Source organism: Typopeltis vanoorti, chromosome 13 (genome assembly GCF_054136105.1).
Source record: "Typopeltis vanoorti isolate ZY-2024b chromosome 13, IOZ_Tvanoo_1.0, whole genome shotgun sequence".
Lineage (NCBI taxonomy): Eukaryota > Metazoa > Arthropoda > Arachnida > Uropygi > Thelyphonidae > Typopeltis > Typopeltis vanoorti.
In genome coordinates, this window is record NC_143561.1 from 37,305,070 (window position 1) to 37,327,136 (window position 22,067).

A 22,067-nucleotide genomic window follows, 5' to 3' on the forward strand; every position below is an offset into this window, starting at 1 on the left:
AGGATCACAGATGACTTGGCCAAGCACCTATACTCAAAAACAAGGAAAAATTAATAATGAAGTTTCGAGCACTAAAACAACATGGAAGCACAAGACAATCAGGACGCCATAACAAATGGAGCAGCCAATCATTCAAAAACAATATTAGGAGCAACCAGCCACCATCGGACCACGGCCTGGTTATCAACCAATCAAACTATAATCTCACCCAAGGTGAACTCTCACTGCTGGAGAAAGGTCTAAACTACGCCTTGCACCGAGGTCAGTAAACAAACTCATCATCATCATCAAATTCCTGCCATGTACCCTCAAGGGGTGTACAGGATATGACAGTACTACATGAAAAAATTACATCATTACTAACTTCCTATCTACAATTTTCCTCCAAATCAGTCTGTTACTTGTCAAGACTCCAACATTATCAGATCTTATATTTCTATCGTCTAAGGCACTTTGTCCCGTATCAATCCACCTATATCTTGGTCTTCCTCTGGGTCGTTTTCCTGCCAACCTGGCAGAGAACACTTGTTTTGATAATCTTTCCTCTCCCATTCTATTTAAGTGACCATACCATCTGAGATTAGCTCTGCTAACACATTCCTGGATACTGACAATGTCAAGTTCTTTCCTAATATCCTCATTTTTAATATGATATTGCCATTGATGCCATCTGTTCACGCCTCTAATCTTTCTCAGGACTCTCATATCTGCGGTCTCTAGTCTTTGGTCAAGTGTTTTACTTCTGAGCCAGCTCTCAGATCCATAAGTTAAAATTGGTTTGAACACAGTCTTGTATACAGCTAATTTAGTGTTCCGACTAATTTCTTTCTTATTCCATATGAATTTATTCAATTGACTTCCCACGATACCAGCTTTGCTGATTCTGTTGTCTATTTCTATATTTAGTTTACCATCTTCAGTAAAAATTGTGCCTAAGTAGCTGAAATGTTTTACTTGTTCCACAGGTTCTCCATTCACAACACAGTTGACATTTTCAATGATTCTGCCTATTTTCATTGTCTTTGTCTTTTTATTGCTGACCTTCATACCATATCTATTACAACAGCTATTCAATTTAGTCAGAGAATCTTGCAGACTTGTAGCAGATTTATTTAGAAGTATAACATCATCCGCATAAAGCAAAGAGCTGACATTAACATCTCCAATTTTGATATCAGGTTTAATACCACATTCCTTCATAATGTGATCCATATAGATAATGAATAACAGAGGGGATAATGTACATCCTTGTCTCACACCAGATTTAACATTAAACCATCTTCCTGTACTTCCTTCAATTCTAACTGCTGACTCACAACTCAAATAAAGACTAAGTATTGCTTGATATAATGCCCCATTGACACCATATAACTGCAGCGTATTGAATAGCTTCTCTCTTGGCACCTTGTCATATGCCTTTTCCAAATCGACAAAACTTAAATACAGATCTTTGTTATATTCCCATGCTTTCTCGATTATTTGTCGTAAAGTGAAGATCTGATCCTGACAGCCTCTATTTGGCCTGAATCCAGCTTGTTCTTCACCAAGCTTTTCTTCCACAATTCTTCTCAACCATTTCTCAAGTATACTTGCATAGATCTTGCCAGGAACACTCAGTAGGGAAATACCTCTGTAATTCTCACATTCAGTTTTATTTCCCTTTTTATATATGGGTACTATGAGAGCTCTACTCCAATCATCGGGAATTCGTCCCTCTGTCCAGGCTTTCTGAACTATGCAGTGCAGCCACTGTAAGACTCTTATACCACCATACTTCAGCATTTCTGGTCGGATATCATCTACTCCTGCTGCCTTTCCACATTTCAAGCCTTTGATGGCTTTTTCTACTTCAAGTATGGATATGTATTCCTGACTGCATGCCTGGTCAGTGTTTTTTATCACTGTGCTGTCATCACTGCTTGTTTCACTTAGCAGTTTTTCAAAGTAATTACTCCATACTTCAAGGATATCTTTTTCTCCTGTTTTCATTTCACCTTTATCATCTCTAATTCCTTTTACAGCACTTTTTCCTCCATTCCTGAGCTTCTTCAACAACCTCCAGAATATTTTGCCACCTTCTTGATATTTATTTTCTATATTCTTGCCAAAGTCCTCCCATGACTTTTGTTTAGCTAGTTTTACACACTGTTTAGCTTTCTTACATTTGTCTCTGTATTCTGTAAGAGTAAAAGCTGACTTATTTGCCAGGAACTTTTGATATGCTTTCTTCTTTTCCTTCACTGCCTCTTTAACTTCCTGTGTCCACCAGGGAGTTCTGATTTTTTTTATCTTTGCACACAACCTCACCACATGCCTCTCTGGCAGAATCAATCAATGTTTCCTTCAGAGTTTGCCACTGAATCTCCAAGGTTTGATTCCTGTTCTCAAACTCTTTCATTTTCTTTTCAATAATATTTCTGTATTTTAGTCTACAGTTTACATCTGAGAGCTGCTCAACTTTTATTCGCTTTAAAACTTTCTTACATGTTATTCTTTTCAATATGTAATTCAATTTTATCCTGCTCAAGACTAAATAGTGATCACTTCCAATTTCAAATCCTCTGTACACTCTGGTGTCCTGCACCAGGGAGAAAACATCACTATCAACAATAACATAGTCAATGAGACTTTTCTTATTCCTAGCCTCTTCTCTCCATGTGAATTTGTGCACATTTTTATGTTGGAACATGGTGTTAGAAATAACCAGTCCATGTCCTGAGCAGAAATCCAACAGATATTTGCCATTATTATTAGCTTTGCTCTTTTCTCCAAATTTTTCCAAAATATTTTTGTATGTCTCACAATCATTTCCTACTCTACTATTTAGATCCCCAACAAGGACCAACTTTTCCTTTTTCATTGTGTCAGTTGCTTTTTCTAAAGCCTCAAAAAATTCCTCCACTTCTACCTTAGTAGAACCTTCTGTGGGACCATAGGCACAAATAAGTCTCATTGTCCAGTTCCCCATTCTCATATTTGCCCACATTACTCTACTTGAGACTGACTGCCATTCAAGAAGATTAGCCTCGTATTTTGTGTTGAATACTATGGCTACTCCTTCTTTTCCTTGATTGTTATTGCCTGAATATAACATTTTGTATTTATTACTCAGAAAGATCTCACCAGTTTTGGTCTTTTTTGTTTCAGTCACCCCTATTATGTCGATCTGGTACTTATCTAATTCCTCAGCTAGCTCCATTTCTTTGCCATTCAGGCTTCTTACGTTGATAGTACCGATCTTTAACTCTGGTGATGTTGAGTTGGGGTTTGTTTTCAGATTTGTTCCAGTAGCTGACTTTTCGCTGTTCGCCCTGGTTCCCTGGCGAAAACAACGGGGGCCTTGTTTAACCGGGCGACGCCCCAGCCGGCATGAAATTTTGTCATGTTGTACCATCATTTTTTATTTTGGTTTAACCAATAAGAATACAATTTGGTCGGCTAAATCCCAAATTGCCAGCCCATCCTCGTTCGTTCAGTATCAAAGTAGATACCCAACAGGGTGCACCACGAGAAGGTGAGGATTGGACATTAGGTCAGAAGCCCTGGTCGGTTCTCCGCATTCCTTTGAAGGCTATGTGGAGGTCTCCTCTCAGTTATACAGCTTTGACCCTTAAGCACCCCAGTAAACAAACTTGATATCATTTATCATATCGACAGAGGTTTAAAATCCCTCCCCGCCAATATAGCTGACAAAATATGTATTGAAACATCTTGTATACTAAATTCAAACAAAAAAACTAAGCTGCAACCTAAACAAAAAGGAAAAACTGGCCCTCAAATCCCTAAAAAAAAAAAAAAATAACCAGGACATTATAATCACAAAAGCAGATAAAGGGAATGCCACTGTTGTTTTAGATCGGACAACTTGCATAGAAAAAATTAACCATTTGGTATCGAACCACAACACTTACCAAATGGTAAACTACAACCCCACGAAATGTATCAAAAAGAAAAATGAATTAATTAAATCTGTTAACACATGGGCAGAAGAAACAACTCAAAAACTAATACCTCATCATGCCCGTGCGCCCAGAATTTATGGCCTGCCAAAAATACACAAAACATACACACCACTACATCCGATTGTTGAAGGAATCGACAGCCCAAATTACCACTTGCCCAAAAAATTAGCGGCCACACTCAAGGAATTGGTAGGTCATTCCCCTTCCTACATAAAAAATACACAACATTTCATAAACAAAATTAAAAACATTACACTCAACGACCAAGATTTATTAGTCAGCTTTGACATAACTTCCCTTTTCACCAACATCCTGATCAATGATACTATCTTGCTCTTACAGAACATATTTCCACATGACATCACGGCCCTCTTCGCCCACATGCTCGTGTGGCAAAACAATTTTTACCTTCAAAAAGAGAGTACAGCCATAGGCTCACCACTTTACCCTCCAATAGCTAACTTTTATAGGGAAGACTTTGAGCAATGAGCTCTAGAGTCAGCATGCCTAAAGCCCAAAATTTGGCTCAGATATGTCAACGATATTTTTGCTATTTGGCCCCATGGCTGCGAAGCACTAAATACATTCCTTAGCCACCTGAACAAACAACACAAACATATCCAATTCACCATTGAAATAGAAAAAACAACTCTCTTCCATTCCTAGACACACTCGTCGCACTTTTCCCTCAGCTGTCTCTCCTTCTCAGTCTACTGCAAACCTACACACACAGGCCAGTACATACACAAAAATTCTTATCACCACCCAACACAAAAACTAGGGGTCATAAGCACCCTTAAACACAGAGCTCAAACTATGTGTTCAAATGAACAAGCTCTAAACCAGGAATACGAGATCATCAACCATACATTTATAAAAAATGGATTCAGTAAAAAAACTATTCACAGATCCTCCACAGAGATACCACTAAAAACAAAAAAGATTTCAAGAATGCTATTGCCATACCTTATATTAGAGGCATTTCTGAAAAAATAGACAGAACACTACACAAATACAACATCAAACCACCTTTAAACCCTTGACAAAATTAAGACACCTACTCAGTTCCTCCAAAGATTCTCTTCCACACCTAGCCCACCCAGGGGTTTACAAAATATAATGCACATGTAACCTACCATATATAGGGGAAACAGGGAGAACCATCCCAACTAGGAAGGACAAACACAAATGACATATTAAATACCTCCATTTTGGAAACACCAGCCTTTCTAACCATGCACTCCACTCCAAATATACCACAGAATTGATTGGAGTACCAAGTCCCTACACCGCACCAAAACCTGGTTCGAGAAGGAATTTAAAGAAACATGTGAAATGCTCAAACATAATCTAAATCTGAACAAAAATGATGGTCTAACCATTCCAAGAATGTGGAAGACCCATTTGCAACCTTTATAGCGACCAGAACAAGCCAAAGAAAACTCTCAGTACAAGAAGACTTGAAGTGTTTTTTATTTTTTTCCCTTAACATTCAGTAGCAACTTGAACTGTACAAGTCCAGAAGAAAATCTTAGTATAACAATCTGAACCGTACAAATCCAGAAGAATCTTAGCACAGGACTTGAGCAGAGTTTATTGTAGTTTTTTATTTATTAATTATTATTTTTTATTTATTTAATTTTTTTTAAAAATAAAGTCCTGCTAAAGGGATGGTTATTTTATTTTTTCATTTTTATCACTAGAGGTCAGGCTAAGAAAAAGATTAATTAACAGCATAGATTTAATTTACCTATATAATATTTATTGTATAGAGTGCAAGAACATGTAGCTTGGTTTCCTATACATATGTATCTTTCTGATGATGACCTCAATACAGGGGGTCGAAGCGTCAAGTGTTATTTTATTAATAATAAGTAAAATAATCATTTCAATACGTGTGTTTTGTGTCCCTAAATTCGTAAATATGAATGCTGATCACCGTGTAACCTTAAAAGAAAGAGTAATAATAATTATGGATATACTATGAGAATGACCTTGTTGTATCATATCCACAGAAATTTTCAGGAAACAATAATTTATCTTTTCATAATTTAATAATCCTAGTAATTTTTAGAGAATGGAGTATTATAATTTTAGAATCTTTTGGTGTTGTAATAGTAGTTATAAAAACATTCTTTACATTAACTTTTATGTGCTTAGAGAATCTCGGAAAGTTATCTTGAATAAAGGTCCCACAGGACTAGGATTTAATATTGTTGGGGGAGAAGATGGGGAAGGAATCTTTATTTCATTCATCTTAGCTGGTGGACCTGCTGACATTAGTGGAGAGTTGCGGCGTGGAGATCAAATATTATCTGTAAGTATCTTTTCGTAACTATGAAATTATTTTTTTAAATATTTTTTTTTTAAATCCTTATCTCTTCATGTCCTCTCTCTCTTCTTTGATAATACATGCAAGATCAGATATATCTTCTTAGACTGATTGGTGTCTCTAGCCTCTTCTGGCATAAGCACAGGACATCCATAGCCTTCTCTGTCTTCTAAAAAACTAGATGTCCTTCTCAAAGCATTACATCTCACCTGAATAACTCCTAAGTATAAAACCCAAATCTGTCCTGCCTTAGAATGTTGTTCTTACATGGGTTGATTCACCAAAAACCTCTCTAAAATGCTTAATGCTATCCAAAAGAGGATAATCCTTTTCTGGAAAGCAAAAGAGGATCATCACAGTTAACTGGTGATCCTTTTCTCACAGGCTCACTCCAGTTACTTTTTCATAGATATACCGTTTCCATCTTATGCCTCTTCCACTGGTATTTTCATGAGTGCTAATTCCAATGAACTGGCTGCCACCATTCTCTAGTATTTTGGAAATTATTACTTACATAGCAGTGCTTGTTTTCTCCCAAGTTGCTTAAATATGTACTTTTTGCACAAAAACATGAACCCAGTATTTTGTCCCTTTTTCGTATATACCATTTTATAAAGCTTTACTGGCTAGTACACATTAGTCATTTTGGACTCTCATCATTAGTCAAACAAAAATCTGTTTTTGATGGGGAGAAAATGTCAGTAATGCCTTACATCATTATCTTGTGTATTGAAAGTCGAGTTAGCATGTACATCTGCTATCAATTAAATACAAATCATAAACTTTAAAACATTATGTTTATATTATGTATATAAAGTATATTTTAAGGTTTCGCTCACTTTACATCTCTGTTTTAGATTGAGTCAGGCAGAAACTTGTTAACAGAATACAACAAATTCAAAAATTAACAGATAGTTTGTTTTCATTTGGTTAGGCTACCAATTATATATTTGGTTTAATCCTTTATCAAACTGTGTTTACCCATGCCCATAATTCCAGCTTATTCAAATCATTCTGCAAGTACTGCATATCAGCAGCATTCTTGATTACCATACCTATCTTTGCATCATCAGCAAATAGCTGTATGTCGCCTGTCAAATTCTTCCCAATATCATTAATGTACAGATTGAATAACACTGGTCCAAGAACTGATCCTTGTAGTACACCACTAGTTACCTTAAATCTTGCAGACTCACATCCCCTGTATACCACTTTTTGATACTTGCCAGTCAGCCATCCTCTTATCTAATATTTTATAATCCAAACCCATATTCTCCAACAGTCTTCCATGCTGTATTCTGTCAAAAGCCTTAGTAAACTCCAAAAGTCTCATCATCTCATTTTCCTTTTACTCTCTTTTACCTTGCGGTGTCGAGGGTTTTATTAATCATGGACCTCAAAGGATAAGGTAGTCAGCCCTTCGTCTCAGTGTATCCTATGTCCTGTGGTGTTGTGTTCTCAAGGCCAGTTTGCCTGCTTTCCGGGATGAAAAATCACAAGATAAACTGGGGAATAAAAACTCTACTGTCCACACCCAAAGACCGGCTAACTTGGCTGTGGTTGAGGAAGATCCTTCAGCTCCTCATGTCACTGATGGGAATCGAACCTAGGACACTCCTTCCCCAGGTTGCGAAGTGCACAGCCACTAGGCTAACCACGCGGTGTATCCATTCCCCTTGTCTAGTTAAGTGGTAACTTTATTATAGAATGTGGGCAAGTTGCTAAAACATGACTTTCCATTAGTGAACCCATGTTGTCACTGTAAGTAGAGATTCACTGTCAACCCATTTCTGAAGTCAAGCCCTAACCAATTTTTCCAAAATCTTTACCACACCACTCCTGAGATTCTGATTGGTTGCTAGTTCGATACATCAGTCTTTGCACCACTCTTATGTAATGGGATTACCATACATTCTTTCCACTCTTGTGGAATCTTTGGAATCTTCACTGCTCTGAGACTTGGTCAAAGGGATAGACATTTCAGCTGAACATTCTTTTAAAAGCACCCTTGCTGATATTCCATCAGTCTCTATTGCTGAATTCTTATTCAGTTTGCAACAGCTCTAATACCTCCTCTTCATACACCTGAGTTTCTTCAATCATTGAATAGGTAGCCGTGAACTCAATGTTGCATACACCAAGTTAATAGCTTTTAGCAAAATGGGCACTCATTAGCTGAACAACCACTTCTGCATCTATCACCCTCACACCATCTGCATTCAGAAGAGTTATTCTTTCATATTTATTCTTTCTTTTACTTGCAACATATCAATAGAATTCATGTGGGTTGTCTTTAGCTTGCAGAGCCAGTTTCTTTTCATACTCAGACTTAGCCTTCCGTACAACAATATATTCTAACAAAAGGTGAAATGCAGTCTTTACCAGAATATTGTCTTTTAAGTATAGCAGAACATATGTAGGCAATTAATGGCAGAAGTCAATTCCATCAGTATTTCAATAATGAAATACTAATGCCATTAGTATTTCAGTTTCCTACAGCCTAATTTTGTTTGTGTTTTCTTATAAACAAAATATATTTTCTTTCAAAAAAATTCAAAAAAATTTTCATTAAAGTTTATAGCATTATAACATAATTTTTTTAAATGGGATGCTATTAAGTATGTTATTTTTTTTATGCCTAAGTAACTTTAATTATTTTTCATTTAGGTAAATGGCATTGATCTTCACCATGCAACTCATGAACAAGCAGCAGCAGCCTTAAAAGGAGCTGGACAAACAGTAACTATGGTTGTTCAGTATAGGCCTGATGGTAAGTGCATCCAATACATAACTTCTATAATGAGATCAACCTGCACTAAAGAGCTCTATGATAAATTTCAGAAAAATGATACTTTCAATCTTTTTCAATCCTGCTTTCAATCCTGGCACATGATATATGTACAATTGCTGATGCTCTCAGGAAGAGATTTGCCAAAGTCAGCAATATCTTTATATCCTGAGTTCTTTCCTCTAAAAAGCATAGCAGAAATTTCTCTTCACTTCAAACAGCCTGGAACTTTACAACAGGACCAATTCAAGAACCAAAAATGGAAAGCTACTTTGCTTTGATGCTGACAAACTGTTGTTGTACCCAGGGCCACACCGTGGATAGGAGGCGCTCTTGTGCAAAATTTTTTTCAGAGCCCCCATAAAATAAGTTTCCATGAAAAATTTTTGCGAAAAATTTTACTTTTTTAAAAGTACAAAACAGTTTATACATATACATAAAAATAAATTTTATTTAACAGTAGTAGAACATTGTAATCACTGAAATTCATTAATAAGGAATTTTTAATAATAAAAATTTTCAAAAATGTTTATTCCTTAATATATAAATACAAGAGTATATATATATATATATATATAAACAAAAATTACATTTATTTTAATATAAAAAGAAATATTACATAACAAAGATAATTTGGATATATGCTTTTAACTTTATAACAATTAGTATAAATGTAGATTTATTTTACATATTTATCCCTCTTGCTTTAGCCGCCACAAAATTTTTAATGTCTAATGAATCCATAATATTATTTTCAATTTGTATAATTGATAAATCCTTTAGATGCTCTCCAGACATTGTTGACCGCAAATAATTTTTTATTAATTTCAGTTTCGAAAAACTTCTTTCCCCTGATGCTAAGGATATTGATAATGTTAAATAAATACGCATATTTTTTACATTCTGGTAATCGTTTAGTAATTAAGAAATTTTTCGAATATTAAAATTATTTATTAAAGAAATCAGTAAAAGGACCCCAACTCCAATGTCTTCCAACCAGAACAAGAACAAATATATAAATAAATCTCTTATTAAAAATTATTTATTTTCTAGATGTCTACTCAACATAACATAAAAATCTTTTGTTTTCAAAATAAGATAATTAACTAAAATGAAACAATTTAACTGATTTTCAAACTTAGCAAAAATATAATAGATGTACTTACTTTACATGAATAATAATCCAAATTCACAAAAAATTTACTAAACAACAATAAATATATTTTATAAAACAAAAGGCAACTGCACAGTAACACTGTTAGTGTAACACACAAAATGAAACGATACAAAAATACACCAAAAATTATCAAGAAAGGGCCAATTGCAGTACACAAACTTTGTTTGCTTACACTTGAATAAAGGATTAAACTAAGAATAAAATTTCTTGGCATCTTTAATTTATAACTTGCACATTATTCTACATATTCCCCATGAAGTGTTATCATTTGCAATCCTCTGAGAAAAGTTTTAGTTAGTCATTGTATTGATTTACCCCCCCCCCTTCTTTCTTCATTTTCATGCATTGCTTTTAAGACCTTTATTGGCTTCTTTTTGTTTATTTATTTATTTTTTTTGAGTTACACTGGTTATGCAGACATTTGTTTTGTTGCATCCAAAGCCCTCTTGCACTGTAACAAATTTGTGAGTGACCACTCTGACCTCTTGGTAAGTAGTAATTGTTTATTTACTTATCAAACTTTCATTTCCTTCTGTTTATATCATTTGTTGGCTATTTTAATGTTTTTTTTTTGTTTTTTTTTAGTAATGTAAAGTCAGCATTTTAATATGAGGCTTTGCTTATTATGCATAGAATTTATGAGGCCCTTTTTGTTATGAATCCTCCTCTTTGTAGATGGGATTCACATAATCTGGAAACCCTGCTCTGCGCACAAAATGTATTAATTGTTCAAGCTTATTTAGGACTCCATTAAATAGGACAGTGGTCTCACTGTGAGTAATAAAAGTCATCTAACAACTAAAAGCATTCATAGAATTTTTTTTAGAATTTTTGCTAAAGGGATTCTATAAGATTGACACAAAAGAAATTTTTCAGTACATGAATAGTAGGGTGAGAACAAGGGTTCACTCCCAGAAGTTGTGTAAGAGCGTGGTTAGTAAGGGTGTACAGACTAGGTTGTTTGCTTGAAAGTAATGAATCAGTGGAATGGATTGCCAGAGGTGATTGTGAGTGTCCTAACAGTAAACAAGTTTAAGGAGAGGTATGACAGATATTATATGAATAATGGTTAGTGTGGGGTCTTTTATGATGAGTCTTTTGACTCTGTGGAGATACCTGTATAATAATAATAATTATGCTGAAATTGCAGGCATTTCATCAGTCATTTCTTCCATGCAATATATCTATAAAAAATTACCATTCAGCCTATAAACTTCTTGCCAACCTCAGTACTAGCCTTTCTTCTGTGTACTGCATCCCTCTCTCTCTCTCTCACTGTGTGTGTACACGTGAGCACATTAACAGTTTAGAGCAATAAGATGCCTCTCACTGAAACCACCTAATATTATTGACAGTACATTCTGTTGATATGTAAAATAAAAAATGCAGTGCTGTCATTTTACCTTACATACAGAAACAGATGAGGTACTAAATGCCATATGCGATGTCACCAAAACATTTAATTCTAGTAAAATTCTGAATCATCCACTAACAAATGGGAAGCTGGAACAAAACTATCCACACTCAGTAAAAGTGACCTGTGACACATTGAAAAATAAATTACACAAATTAAACAAGAAGCTCAAAGGCACTTCACACTAACTGCACATAATAGTCCACCCAGATCTGGACATCGCTCATCAAGAATAAGAACATCAACTATGCCAGCAATTGATTAAAAATTGCTATAATGGCATTGAAACCTGTACTGTCAACTGCAAAAAAGGAATGCTAGCAAGAAAAGTAAGTATTACTAGAAGGTACTGACAAAAGCAGGTATAAACATTGTATAGGAAATGTGTGTGTCTTGATGACAAAATATCTGTCCACAATGAGTAGAAATTTTGGTATGCACAGCATACCAAAATAACACCAATATTTTCTTGAAAACCTATAAGATCTCAGGATTATAGTGTGTTAGGAATGTGATAATTTTGTATGAACTTCATAATGTTAAAGAACTTCTGTGGGAAAGTTATAATATGAAAATCTTTTTTTCTTGTTTTTTTTTTATGTTACTGGAGTCTCCATAGCTCAGTCAATAATGACAGTGTCCTTTGGTTGGAAAGAGTTAAGTTCGAATCCCTTTTAGAATGTAAAGAATCTTTATCTTGACTTCTCAGCAGAAAGTAAGCTAATTGGTCTAATATGAAGCTTTCCCTCCTGGACTATGGGTTTTTCATCCTACAAACAGGAAATTCACACCAGCAAGAGAATACACACAATCGATGGAGAGCAGACTATGAAGATAGGGTTAACCATCCCAATCCGAGTATTCATTCAGTGTCTACAAATCCTAGTTATTTGGACTTAATATTCCCATTAACTATAACACATAAGTGAAAAGATGACAGAGATAACATTAATTGCTACAAGCAAGAATATCAAGATGGCCTGTGTAAAGATTACATTTTCTAAAAAAACTTATCATATATTAAAAAATAAAAATAAAAAAAAAACGTGAGCCAAGTTTCTCTGAGAAAGTGAGAATGGCTACAGATTAGGAATACTTCTTTGACTGACATTATTGTTTTAATTGTTGAAGTTCAATTCTCCTCTAAAATTTTGGCAGTGCATTAACACTGAAAACAATCCCACTAATAAAAGTAATACATACCGACAGCTGAAGGAGAACATTCATGCAGAAATTACGACGATTCAGCCAGAAACATTAACAGCTGTCATGTAGTAAATTTAGTTTAATCCTTTATCCAAGTGTGAGCAAACAAAGTTTGTGCCTGAAAGTATCTTCAACTGGGGTAAGGTGGTACAACACCAGGGCGCCCCTTGCAAAGGTGGAGCAAGCTACCAACACTCCTATCTCAGCATCTCCCGTAATGCAAAACACATCTCCTTGCAGATATGTCTAATGTTGGCACACCATTTGGCAACTCCTATAGGTAGAGATGACCTGCTAATGCCTGGTATCTCCACTTGGGCCTGAAGAGACCTCAATAAAGGTCGAAACTAGTCTGGGTTGTGGCCCTTCCCTTAATGCATAACATTAGACATATCTGCAAGGAGATGTGTTTTGCATTATGGGAGATACTGAGATAGGAGTTGGTAGCTTGCTCCACCTTTGCAAGGAGTGCCCTGGTGTTGTACCACCTTACCCCAGTCCTGAAGATACTTTCAGGCACAAACTTTGTTTGCTCACACTTGGATAAAGGATTAAACTAAATTTATTATACCAAGTGAAAAATAAACTTTCAACAGCTGTCATGTAGCATGCCGTAGAAACCACCGCCCTCTTTGTGAAGACGAAAAGGGAAGGCATTTACATGATGTGGTTTTTTCATAACTAATAAAAAGTCTAGATTCTGTATTTCATTATAACAAAAATAAATAAATCAAAAGTTATTACATATTAAAACCCATTCGTGAAGTATGGGCCATCCTGTATATTATAATACATAGTAAAATTAAGTTTTAAAATCAGTTTTAAATTTTTTAAACTTAAATTTTGCCATCCATTTTCATTTCTAATAACCAAAGCTTGTCTAATAAGAACTCCTTGGCCAGTCAGTATGATCTCTGTATTTGTCATTGTTTTATTCCATTATATTCGAACCAATATCATAAATGAAATTTCATTGCACGTATCATGACCACATATTATAATAATTTTTTCTTCATAAAAACTTCATGTTTTTTGTTTAATAAAACAGTTTTGATTGTCATCAGAAAAGAGTGATGGGACATCGTATTTCCAGATCAGTAGTGGGCTGTCTTTACACGCGATAATATTTACGTTGCTTTTCGAAAGATATTATCAATGAATAATCTTCTTTTAATAATATTATTTCGTTCATTACTGTTGGAAGTTTACTATCTGTAAGTAAATTAGTAATTAATTACATTTCTTGCTCTATTAGGTGAGGATCGCTTTGAAACATTTTATTATTATGCGAATTCTACCCACGAAAGTTTATATGTACATCAGTAGTATTGAGCAGGATAAAGGTTATAATCCGGAACCCCCAGCTCTAGCGAACACACATGGAACTTCTCTAACCACATCAAACCGTCAGACCCGTGATACGATGAAATTCATCATCTGAAGATATTCACAAATATCCACCTGAATATGTTCGTGGGTGTTCACAGTGACGTTCGAATCCACGGGAAAACAAGGCACTAACCAGTTGAGAATCACTTTCCTGAAACCAATTATATATTTGGTTTAATCCTTTATCCACGTGTTAGCAAACAAAGTTTGCACCTGAAGTAATTTCAAGACTGGGACAACTCGTGATAAAGGTGGTATAACTTTGCATCACTTGCCTTAGTATCCCATAATGCAAAGCGCATATCCTTATGGGTATGTATAATGCTATGCATTATGGGAAGGGTCACTACTCAGACCAGTTTCGACCTTTATTGAGATCTCATCAGTGGGAGCCAGATCCAGAAGTGGTGATACTAAGGTGGAAGTAATACAGAAGTCATATTTCCATATACGAGTTGCCAAGAGGTGCCACACCTTTTTATTAAAACTCACTGGATTAGAGATAGCTGATGGAAGTTTTTTTACTTGGTTATGCTACCAGTGTAATGCATATCATTATACACACCCATAAGGATATGTGCTTTGCGTTATGGGATACTAAGGCAAGTGATGTGAAGTTATACCACCTTTACCACAAGTTGCCCCAGTCCTGAAATTACTTCAGGTGCAAACTTTGTTTGCTTACACTTGAATAAAGGATTAAACCAAATACATAATTAGTAACCTAACCAAGTTAAAAAAACTTCCATCAACTTCCAAAATGTTGTAAATATATTTGCACATTTAATATCGTGGGTGAGCTAAGGGCTAGATAATTCAGAAATTCTGCCGTGTAGAACCAAACATGGAACTTTGCAAATCATTTCAGTAAATAAATTGGTAGTCTCACACCAACAATAAATTCATCTTCCTCCTTAAGGCGTTCGATCCGCCAACCTGAAGAAGTGCTATCTTTTGCTCTCTTGCAGCTTGGCGGATATTTTTATTGCCACATAAGTGGCAATGAAAATATCGCTTGATTTTTTGCATCGTTCATATCAGCAATTTTAGACTCGAAAATATTCGAGTTTTAAGGAGCATGGGGAAGCAAAATATCTTTTGGCTTATCCACCAGATGTAGATGTCGATGCAGCATTTAATTTTCAGCAAAAGTTTGTATGGCAAAGCCTAGTTGTAAATATTGTAGTGAGATTTTGTCTATCTCATGCGCAGAGTAATTAATGTTTTGCTGACTACTAACTCAAGAATAAATAGTTCTTTGGGAGTGTCATTTGTGTTTCTCATATTACATTTTTCTGGCGCCGCTGTAGCTCAGTCGGAATAGTCGAAGCCCTGTGGAAAGACTTGGGCTCGATTCCTGTCCATGACGTGAGGAACCTTTAATTGGTCTTTCTACTAAAGGTGAGTTAGCCGGTCTCGTACGTAGATGGAGGGCTTTCGTCCCTCAGAACAAGGCAAACCGGCCCGTGAACACACACACACATTTCTGCAGGCAAAAATGCCTCTCGCCCCCTTCTCCCGACGTCAGGCTCTGCGACAAGTCGGTTAGGATCGCACGTGTAAGGTCGCGTCATGTAAAAATGTCTCCCCCAAAATAGATGGGATAAAGGCACAAGAGGAAGCAGTACAATAACGAGGGTATGAAGCGTCTGTGACAAGTGTCTAACTTGCGCCCTCCCCCAACCCAAAAATGACAAAACTTTTGAAAAATTTAAATTTAAATGTAACAAGTTAAATTTGACTAAATGCAGTATGTTAAATACTTACTATTAACCCCATCAAAATGAGTTGCAGTGTGTTGCAGAATTTGTGTGTCTAAAGTGGCGTATTGCCGAAATTTAAAAATACAATATAAAATAACGGAGTTTTATATCTATTTATTTATTTTTAACGTTTTGCGCCCCAAACCTAGTTGCGTCCGTGGCGGACGCCTCTTTCGCCACGCCCTCGTTACGGCACTGAGAGGAAGAAGATATTGCATTTTTCTAACAAACTGTACTTTCTTATATATTCTGATTACTGGCTTAGAATGATAATCCTATCCAGCAAATGTTCTAAACCTAATAACGCCTCAGTACGTAAATGGACTGAGGATTAGATAATCGCGGACTAGAACTCTAGAGACCAAACATTTTTTTTTTCTTCTTCAGGCCAGTTCATTCATCTAACAACGTTGCCTGATAATTTCACACCTAGCGATGCATTTAAAGACATTCAACAAAAATCCATGCTACAATGGATTTGTGGAGATTTTGTCCGATCAGACCAGCCCACATATTTACATACACGCTTGCGCAAGATTTTTCAATCGATTGAAACAAAAATCATATAATATGGGTTCGAATTCGTTCCCTGATGCCAGGGACATAAGGTTTCAATTCTGCTTTCGTACAAGAGGTGATAAGGATTTTTTTTTTTTAATTGGTTTTTATTTCTCAGACAATCTGGCCAGGCAGAACATAAAGTGTTAACAGACATGATGTAGTGGCCTCATAACCTTAGTTGCTAAAGGCTTTGGTGGTTAGCTGAAATCACCAAAGATGCTACTCTTCTTGCAGGCGAATGAGTTTTTCTGTCCCGGAAACATCGATTTTAGTTCCGCAAACTGGCTGAAAAATACCATTAACATTTATTGCAATAAATATGTCGATAAATGAATACAGTTAGCGACTATTTTTATTCATACTGTAATAAAACGATTAAATTTATGTAGTAAAAATGTTCTGACTCTATTCGAAAGTGCTCTGTAGGATTAAGGTAGACTTGGGTGCTGGAGAAAGATGATGAAAATTAGTTGGACAGAAAAGAAAAGTAATGAAAAAGTTCTGAATATGGTTCATGAAGAGCGGTCATTAATGAAACACATCAATAAGAGAAGAAAAAGCCTAATTGGACACCATTTGAGGCATAGGGGACTGTAGAAGGAAAGAGGCCACGAGGCAGACCAAGAATTTCGTATATAAATAACATAATGATTCTAACTGGCGCTAAGAGTTATGAAGAGATAAAAAGGAAGTCACAAGACAGGATGTTGTGATGTGCTGCTATATTTACCAATTTTCGGATTGATGCACCAAAGAAGAAGAGTACCTCATAGTATTTGGTGTTTTAATGACAACATGCGATGCTTTGTGCAAGTAAGGATTTGTTCATTATCGGTAATAACCATTTCTGTAGCCATGTGTGTGCTGTCTTAGCGTTCGCAGTCATCATCATCATGTGTATCAAGGATTTAGGTCTAGCGTGGCCTGTTCCGGCCTTAGAAGTCATCGTTTAAGAGGACGTCCTGGTTTTCTTTTCCCCTAATGGCTTGTACTTTAAGGCTTGTTTTGGTAATCTTTCTGTTTTCATTCTTTGAACGTGTTCCATCCATTTATGTTTATATTTTTTAATCTTTTCTATTACTGGTTCTTGGTTTAATTCTTATATATGTATCTTATATATAATTTTTTTTCCATTATTCCATTCAACCAGCAAAGTAATTTCTATATATAACTCTATTCCCCCCCCCCCTTCCTCGTTGTGCCCGTGGAAATAGTTCTATTTGAAACGAAAATTGGGATGGCGCAACAAACTTTGTAGTGATTCCAAATACGAGTTTTCAGTAAAATTCATGCAACCAAAAGTCTCGAATAATTTGCTTATGAAAGGACTGATGAAAACGAATAAGTGATTGTACGCATTTTGCTGAGCGTGTGTAAAAAAAAGGCGCAGGCGTTGCGTATATAGGTGAAATGACTTCTATATGGGAATACTTATTTGTTTAGAACTTGTTGCACTTTTATTGAAATTTTAAAAGATCATGAAATGTTGTGATTGCTTAAAATTTCATTACTCGTCAAATTTTTGTCAACATTAAAACTGTTTTTATATTTACATAAAATTGTTTTTACATTTTACGGCAAAATAGCCGTAAAAATAATAGTTTTTAAGAGGAGTTTTCCCAGAAATAATACCTGTTTTTACATTGTTTCTTCGTTTAAATATTCCATTTCGTTCCCGTGAGACTTCTCCAGAAAATATTTATAGCCATTGTAGTTTTAATCGACTTCCAAACAGAAGTCAATTAAAATCACAATTTATTTCTTGTATCCAACAGAATTCGTTTCTAAAATAAGTCTTCATTATTTGGTAAATAAATTTAGTCTATTAATTGTTTTAAAGGCTTTAATTGAGTAAATATTACCCAACATATAACGTTAATTATCATGTTGAGTAATAATAATTGTGGTTTAGAAGAGTACGAATTTATAAAGTAAACAAAACAAATCCTGTACAGCTAAGAACATAAACAGATTTAGACTTTTTTTTTTTTTTTTTTAAATAATCCCACACATGGAAAGTCACAAAACATAACAACAGTGTCATGTGTGGACAAGTGGTTAGAGGAGAAAGAAGTAATCTTTCTCCTCATAAGAATTAGTAGTAAGGAGAAAGAAGTTGATATGTTGTTGGGGATTGTACTTGGTGGGAAAACTCAGTAAACTCAGGATTCCAAAGAACAATCTCCCCATAGTGCTTTTCCCACCGAGCTTACGTGAAATTACAGTTGAATTTGTTAAAAAAATAATTATATAAATAAATAAGCAATTGGACTTTTTTATAAAAAAAATTAAATGAAAGCGTAGTTAATTGAGATATAATACGCTCATATGACCCTGAAACCGTCGACTGTGTTTGATTTATCACAGATCATCCACCAAAGTGGCAAGCGTGCCTATACCTGCCATAGTGATATGTTTTAGTAACTTGTGTATATGTTACGGTTAAAGTGATAAATCCGGTTATTATTAATAATTACCGGTTAAAGTGATAAATCCGGTTATTATTAATAATTACCGGTTAAAGTGAATAATTTACAAGAATTAATCACTTTAACCGGTTAAAGTGAAGAATTCCTAGAGGAGTCTGGTAAATGTAATAAAAACATGTTTATAGGTTTTCATTCTCAATAGAAATTATAACAGCTTAGGTTAGGTTAGTTTATAATGAAAAAAGGAAGAAATTTACTTATTATAATGAAATAAGTAAAAAAGTTGTGGGCCGAGCTTAATGATTGCGGGCAGATAAATGGGGATAACAAATAAAAGTGGTTGTGGGCAGATGTGGGGATAATTTAGCTATTATCCCCACATAGCTATTATGTGGGGATAATAGCTAAACTTCGTTGCTGTACATCTTTCCTCATCAATGGAGAAAAACACTGATCAGTTCCTCTCTGATTTATCTATATTTCCCATTCATCTGCCTACAACAACTTTTATTTGTTATCCCCGTTTATCTGCATGCAATCATTAAGCTCGGCCCACAACAACATTTATCTTTCATCCCCATTAATCTGCTCACGACAAACTACGACTACACTCTGGTTCGACATGCGACATCCAGGTTAGGTTAGTTTATAATGATTTCTGATTTCATTGAGTGCAAAAGAAGTACTTTCCTTACTTTTTTTCATTATAAACTAACCTAACCTAAGCTGTTATAATTTCTATTGAGAATGAAAACCTCTATACAAAACCTATAAACATGTTTTTATTACATTTACCAGACTCCTCTAGGAATTATTCACTTTAACTGGTAATTATTAATAATAACCGGATTTATCACTTTAACCGTAATATATATACACATACATCACAAAGCGTAACAAAAATTATTCGGTATATTTCGATGACAGTGTGATAAAATAATAAGTTGGCACGCAGTTTCTGCATTATATTCTCTACACTCACTTCTCGTTTCAAATCGTTTTGCCGAACGGGGCGAGTGGATTAGTGAATTCGAATCTCATTATGCCATAGATGCTAGTGAGTCTTGAGGTGGCAGACGATTTTTTCTTGCCCAGTATGAAACGAAACGATTGCTCTGCATAGAGCAGAATTTCCCTGTTATCAAACTCTTAATCCATCCATGCTGCTGAATGTACAATAGGTTTGCAACCTTTTGTGGATGGGATTCACATAAAAATAAAATACACATTAAACCTCTTAACAGCAAGATTCTCACAACCATTGCAGTGTAGCTATTTCTACGTTTTATTAGGTTGGTCGACAGGCATATATACGCAAGTCCCAATTATTTCTTGTGTGGAGTTAATATAATAATAATAATTCCACGAACGAGAAAAATTGCAAAATTTACACACACACATGAAGAGTTTTGTTTTGAGTGCTACGTAACTATGCTGATCTCCGTAGGTAGCGATCAATCAGATATCATCCCAGGGGAGAATTCTCCATGCTTGCTGCGCAAGCTCATTAATTGAGAAAGAAGTAAGATTTATTTGTTAATAAATGCATGCATTTATAAGCATTCCATTTAGGCTTTTATTTTTGTAGACAGAAGGCGTCTTAAGCTTGCGCGGCAATAATTGAGCTTTGAGTTGTGTATGGAAGGCCGATGCTTGCTCGTCTAGTCAAAGCTACCTTGGCTTGCTCTATTGTAGGAGCTTCCAGGTCCTCGCTGCAGCACTGTGATTTCATGCGCGCGCATAGCTATTTCCGCTCCCTTCACGCCGTCTTAAACACAAGGCCATACGCAGTCAAAGTAGTTGTAGCCAGTAAGCTTCAGCCAGCCTTTACAAGTGTGCGTGTTGCTTGGGAAAATTAAGTTACAACCAACTTTTTATGACAATGTTATTGACCAGTTCATAAAGAAGAACCATAGGGTAGAATTTGTATTCAAGTAGATAAATTGAAAAAGGGTAGAATATCATTTGTAAAATAAATGTTGTATTTGTATGATTAAATGTTCATAAATTTCTAAATGTATAGTTTTAAAAGGTCAGTAATTCATTATTCCGCTAATTAGACTTCAATCACACCTCTCACTCCCTGAATGATAATAAGAGTAAGCGTGAATTTCAAGACCAGCATTCTCCCCTGTATAATAATCCGTTCAGAATCCCACGGTTGAGAAGAATGATGACAGCCATTTCCTTTAAGTTAAGTTGTAGAATATTTATATGACAGTGAACACCGAAGCTTATAAATGATCGTGATTGCTAGCCACCATTAACAGTTTTATTTTTTAAATTAAAAAAAAATGCAAAATACTCATAAGACTATTCTGGAAGCACAGAATGGTTTCAGAAAACGACGTTTATGTAGAAATAGATCCGGCGTTTTGTCAAAAACTCAGAAAAAAGAAGAGAGTACAGTCTAGAAACACACACGCCATATTTATTGATACTGATGAGCATTGGATTTGACATACTGCAAGAAAGTCAAATACCAAATAGCATTCTAAGAGCCGATATATAATTGTTGCAGGCCTGTGGGATGTCTCCTACGAGGATAGACTGAAGGTCTGTGGGCTTCAAAAACTAGTTGATAGACGTATGAGAGGAGATATGATAGAGACATATAAATTATTAAAAGGGTTTTATAGGATTGATACTGATAACCTTTTTAAGACCAGTGAAGGAAGGGAGAGAACGAGGGGTCATCCCTGGATATTGTGTAAGAGTGTGGTTAAGAAGGGTGTTTAGGACTAGATTTTTTGTTTGGAGGGTTGTAAATAGATGGAATGCGTTGCCAGAGGTGGTTATGAATGCTTCGTCTGTGAATGAGTTTAAATGGAAGTATGACAGGTATGTGAATAACGGTTAGTATGTCAATGTTGGGTCTCTCGCGATGAGTCTTTTGACTCCATGGAGACACCTTACATAATAATAATAATAATAATAAAACATCCAGATCTGATTGCATCAGAATTGTTATCTTGGAGAGAAATAGACGAGTTTTAGATTGAGATAGCTCTTATCTGTATATCTAGTCACGATATACTTAAATTAA

At 35.4% G+C, this 22,067-nt stretch overlaps 1 protein-coding gene across 11 annotated transcripts in view; it reads left to right on the forward strand.

Annotated features, from left to right (window-relative positions):
* The window catches only part of LOC150100053 (MAGUK scaffold protein DLG1-like), a 741,341-nt gene that overhangs the window by 608,982 nt on the left and 110,292 nt on the right, over positions 1-22,067 (forward strand). For all 11 annotated transcript variants that reach the window (XR_016549250.1, XM_090402768.1, XM_090402765.1 and 8 more), the window contains 2 exons: positions 6,123-6,279; positions 8,962-9,064. Coding sequence is in view for 10 of the 11 variants with exons in the window: in XM_090402768.1 (XP_090258894.1) it covers positions 6,123-6,279; positions 8,962-9,064 (260 nt within the window). In the remaining variant the exon portion in view is untranslated. The remainder of the gene's footprint in view (positions 1-6,122; positions 6,280-8,961; positions 9,065-22,067) is intronic.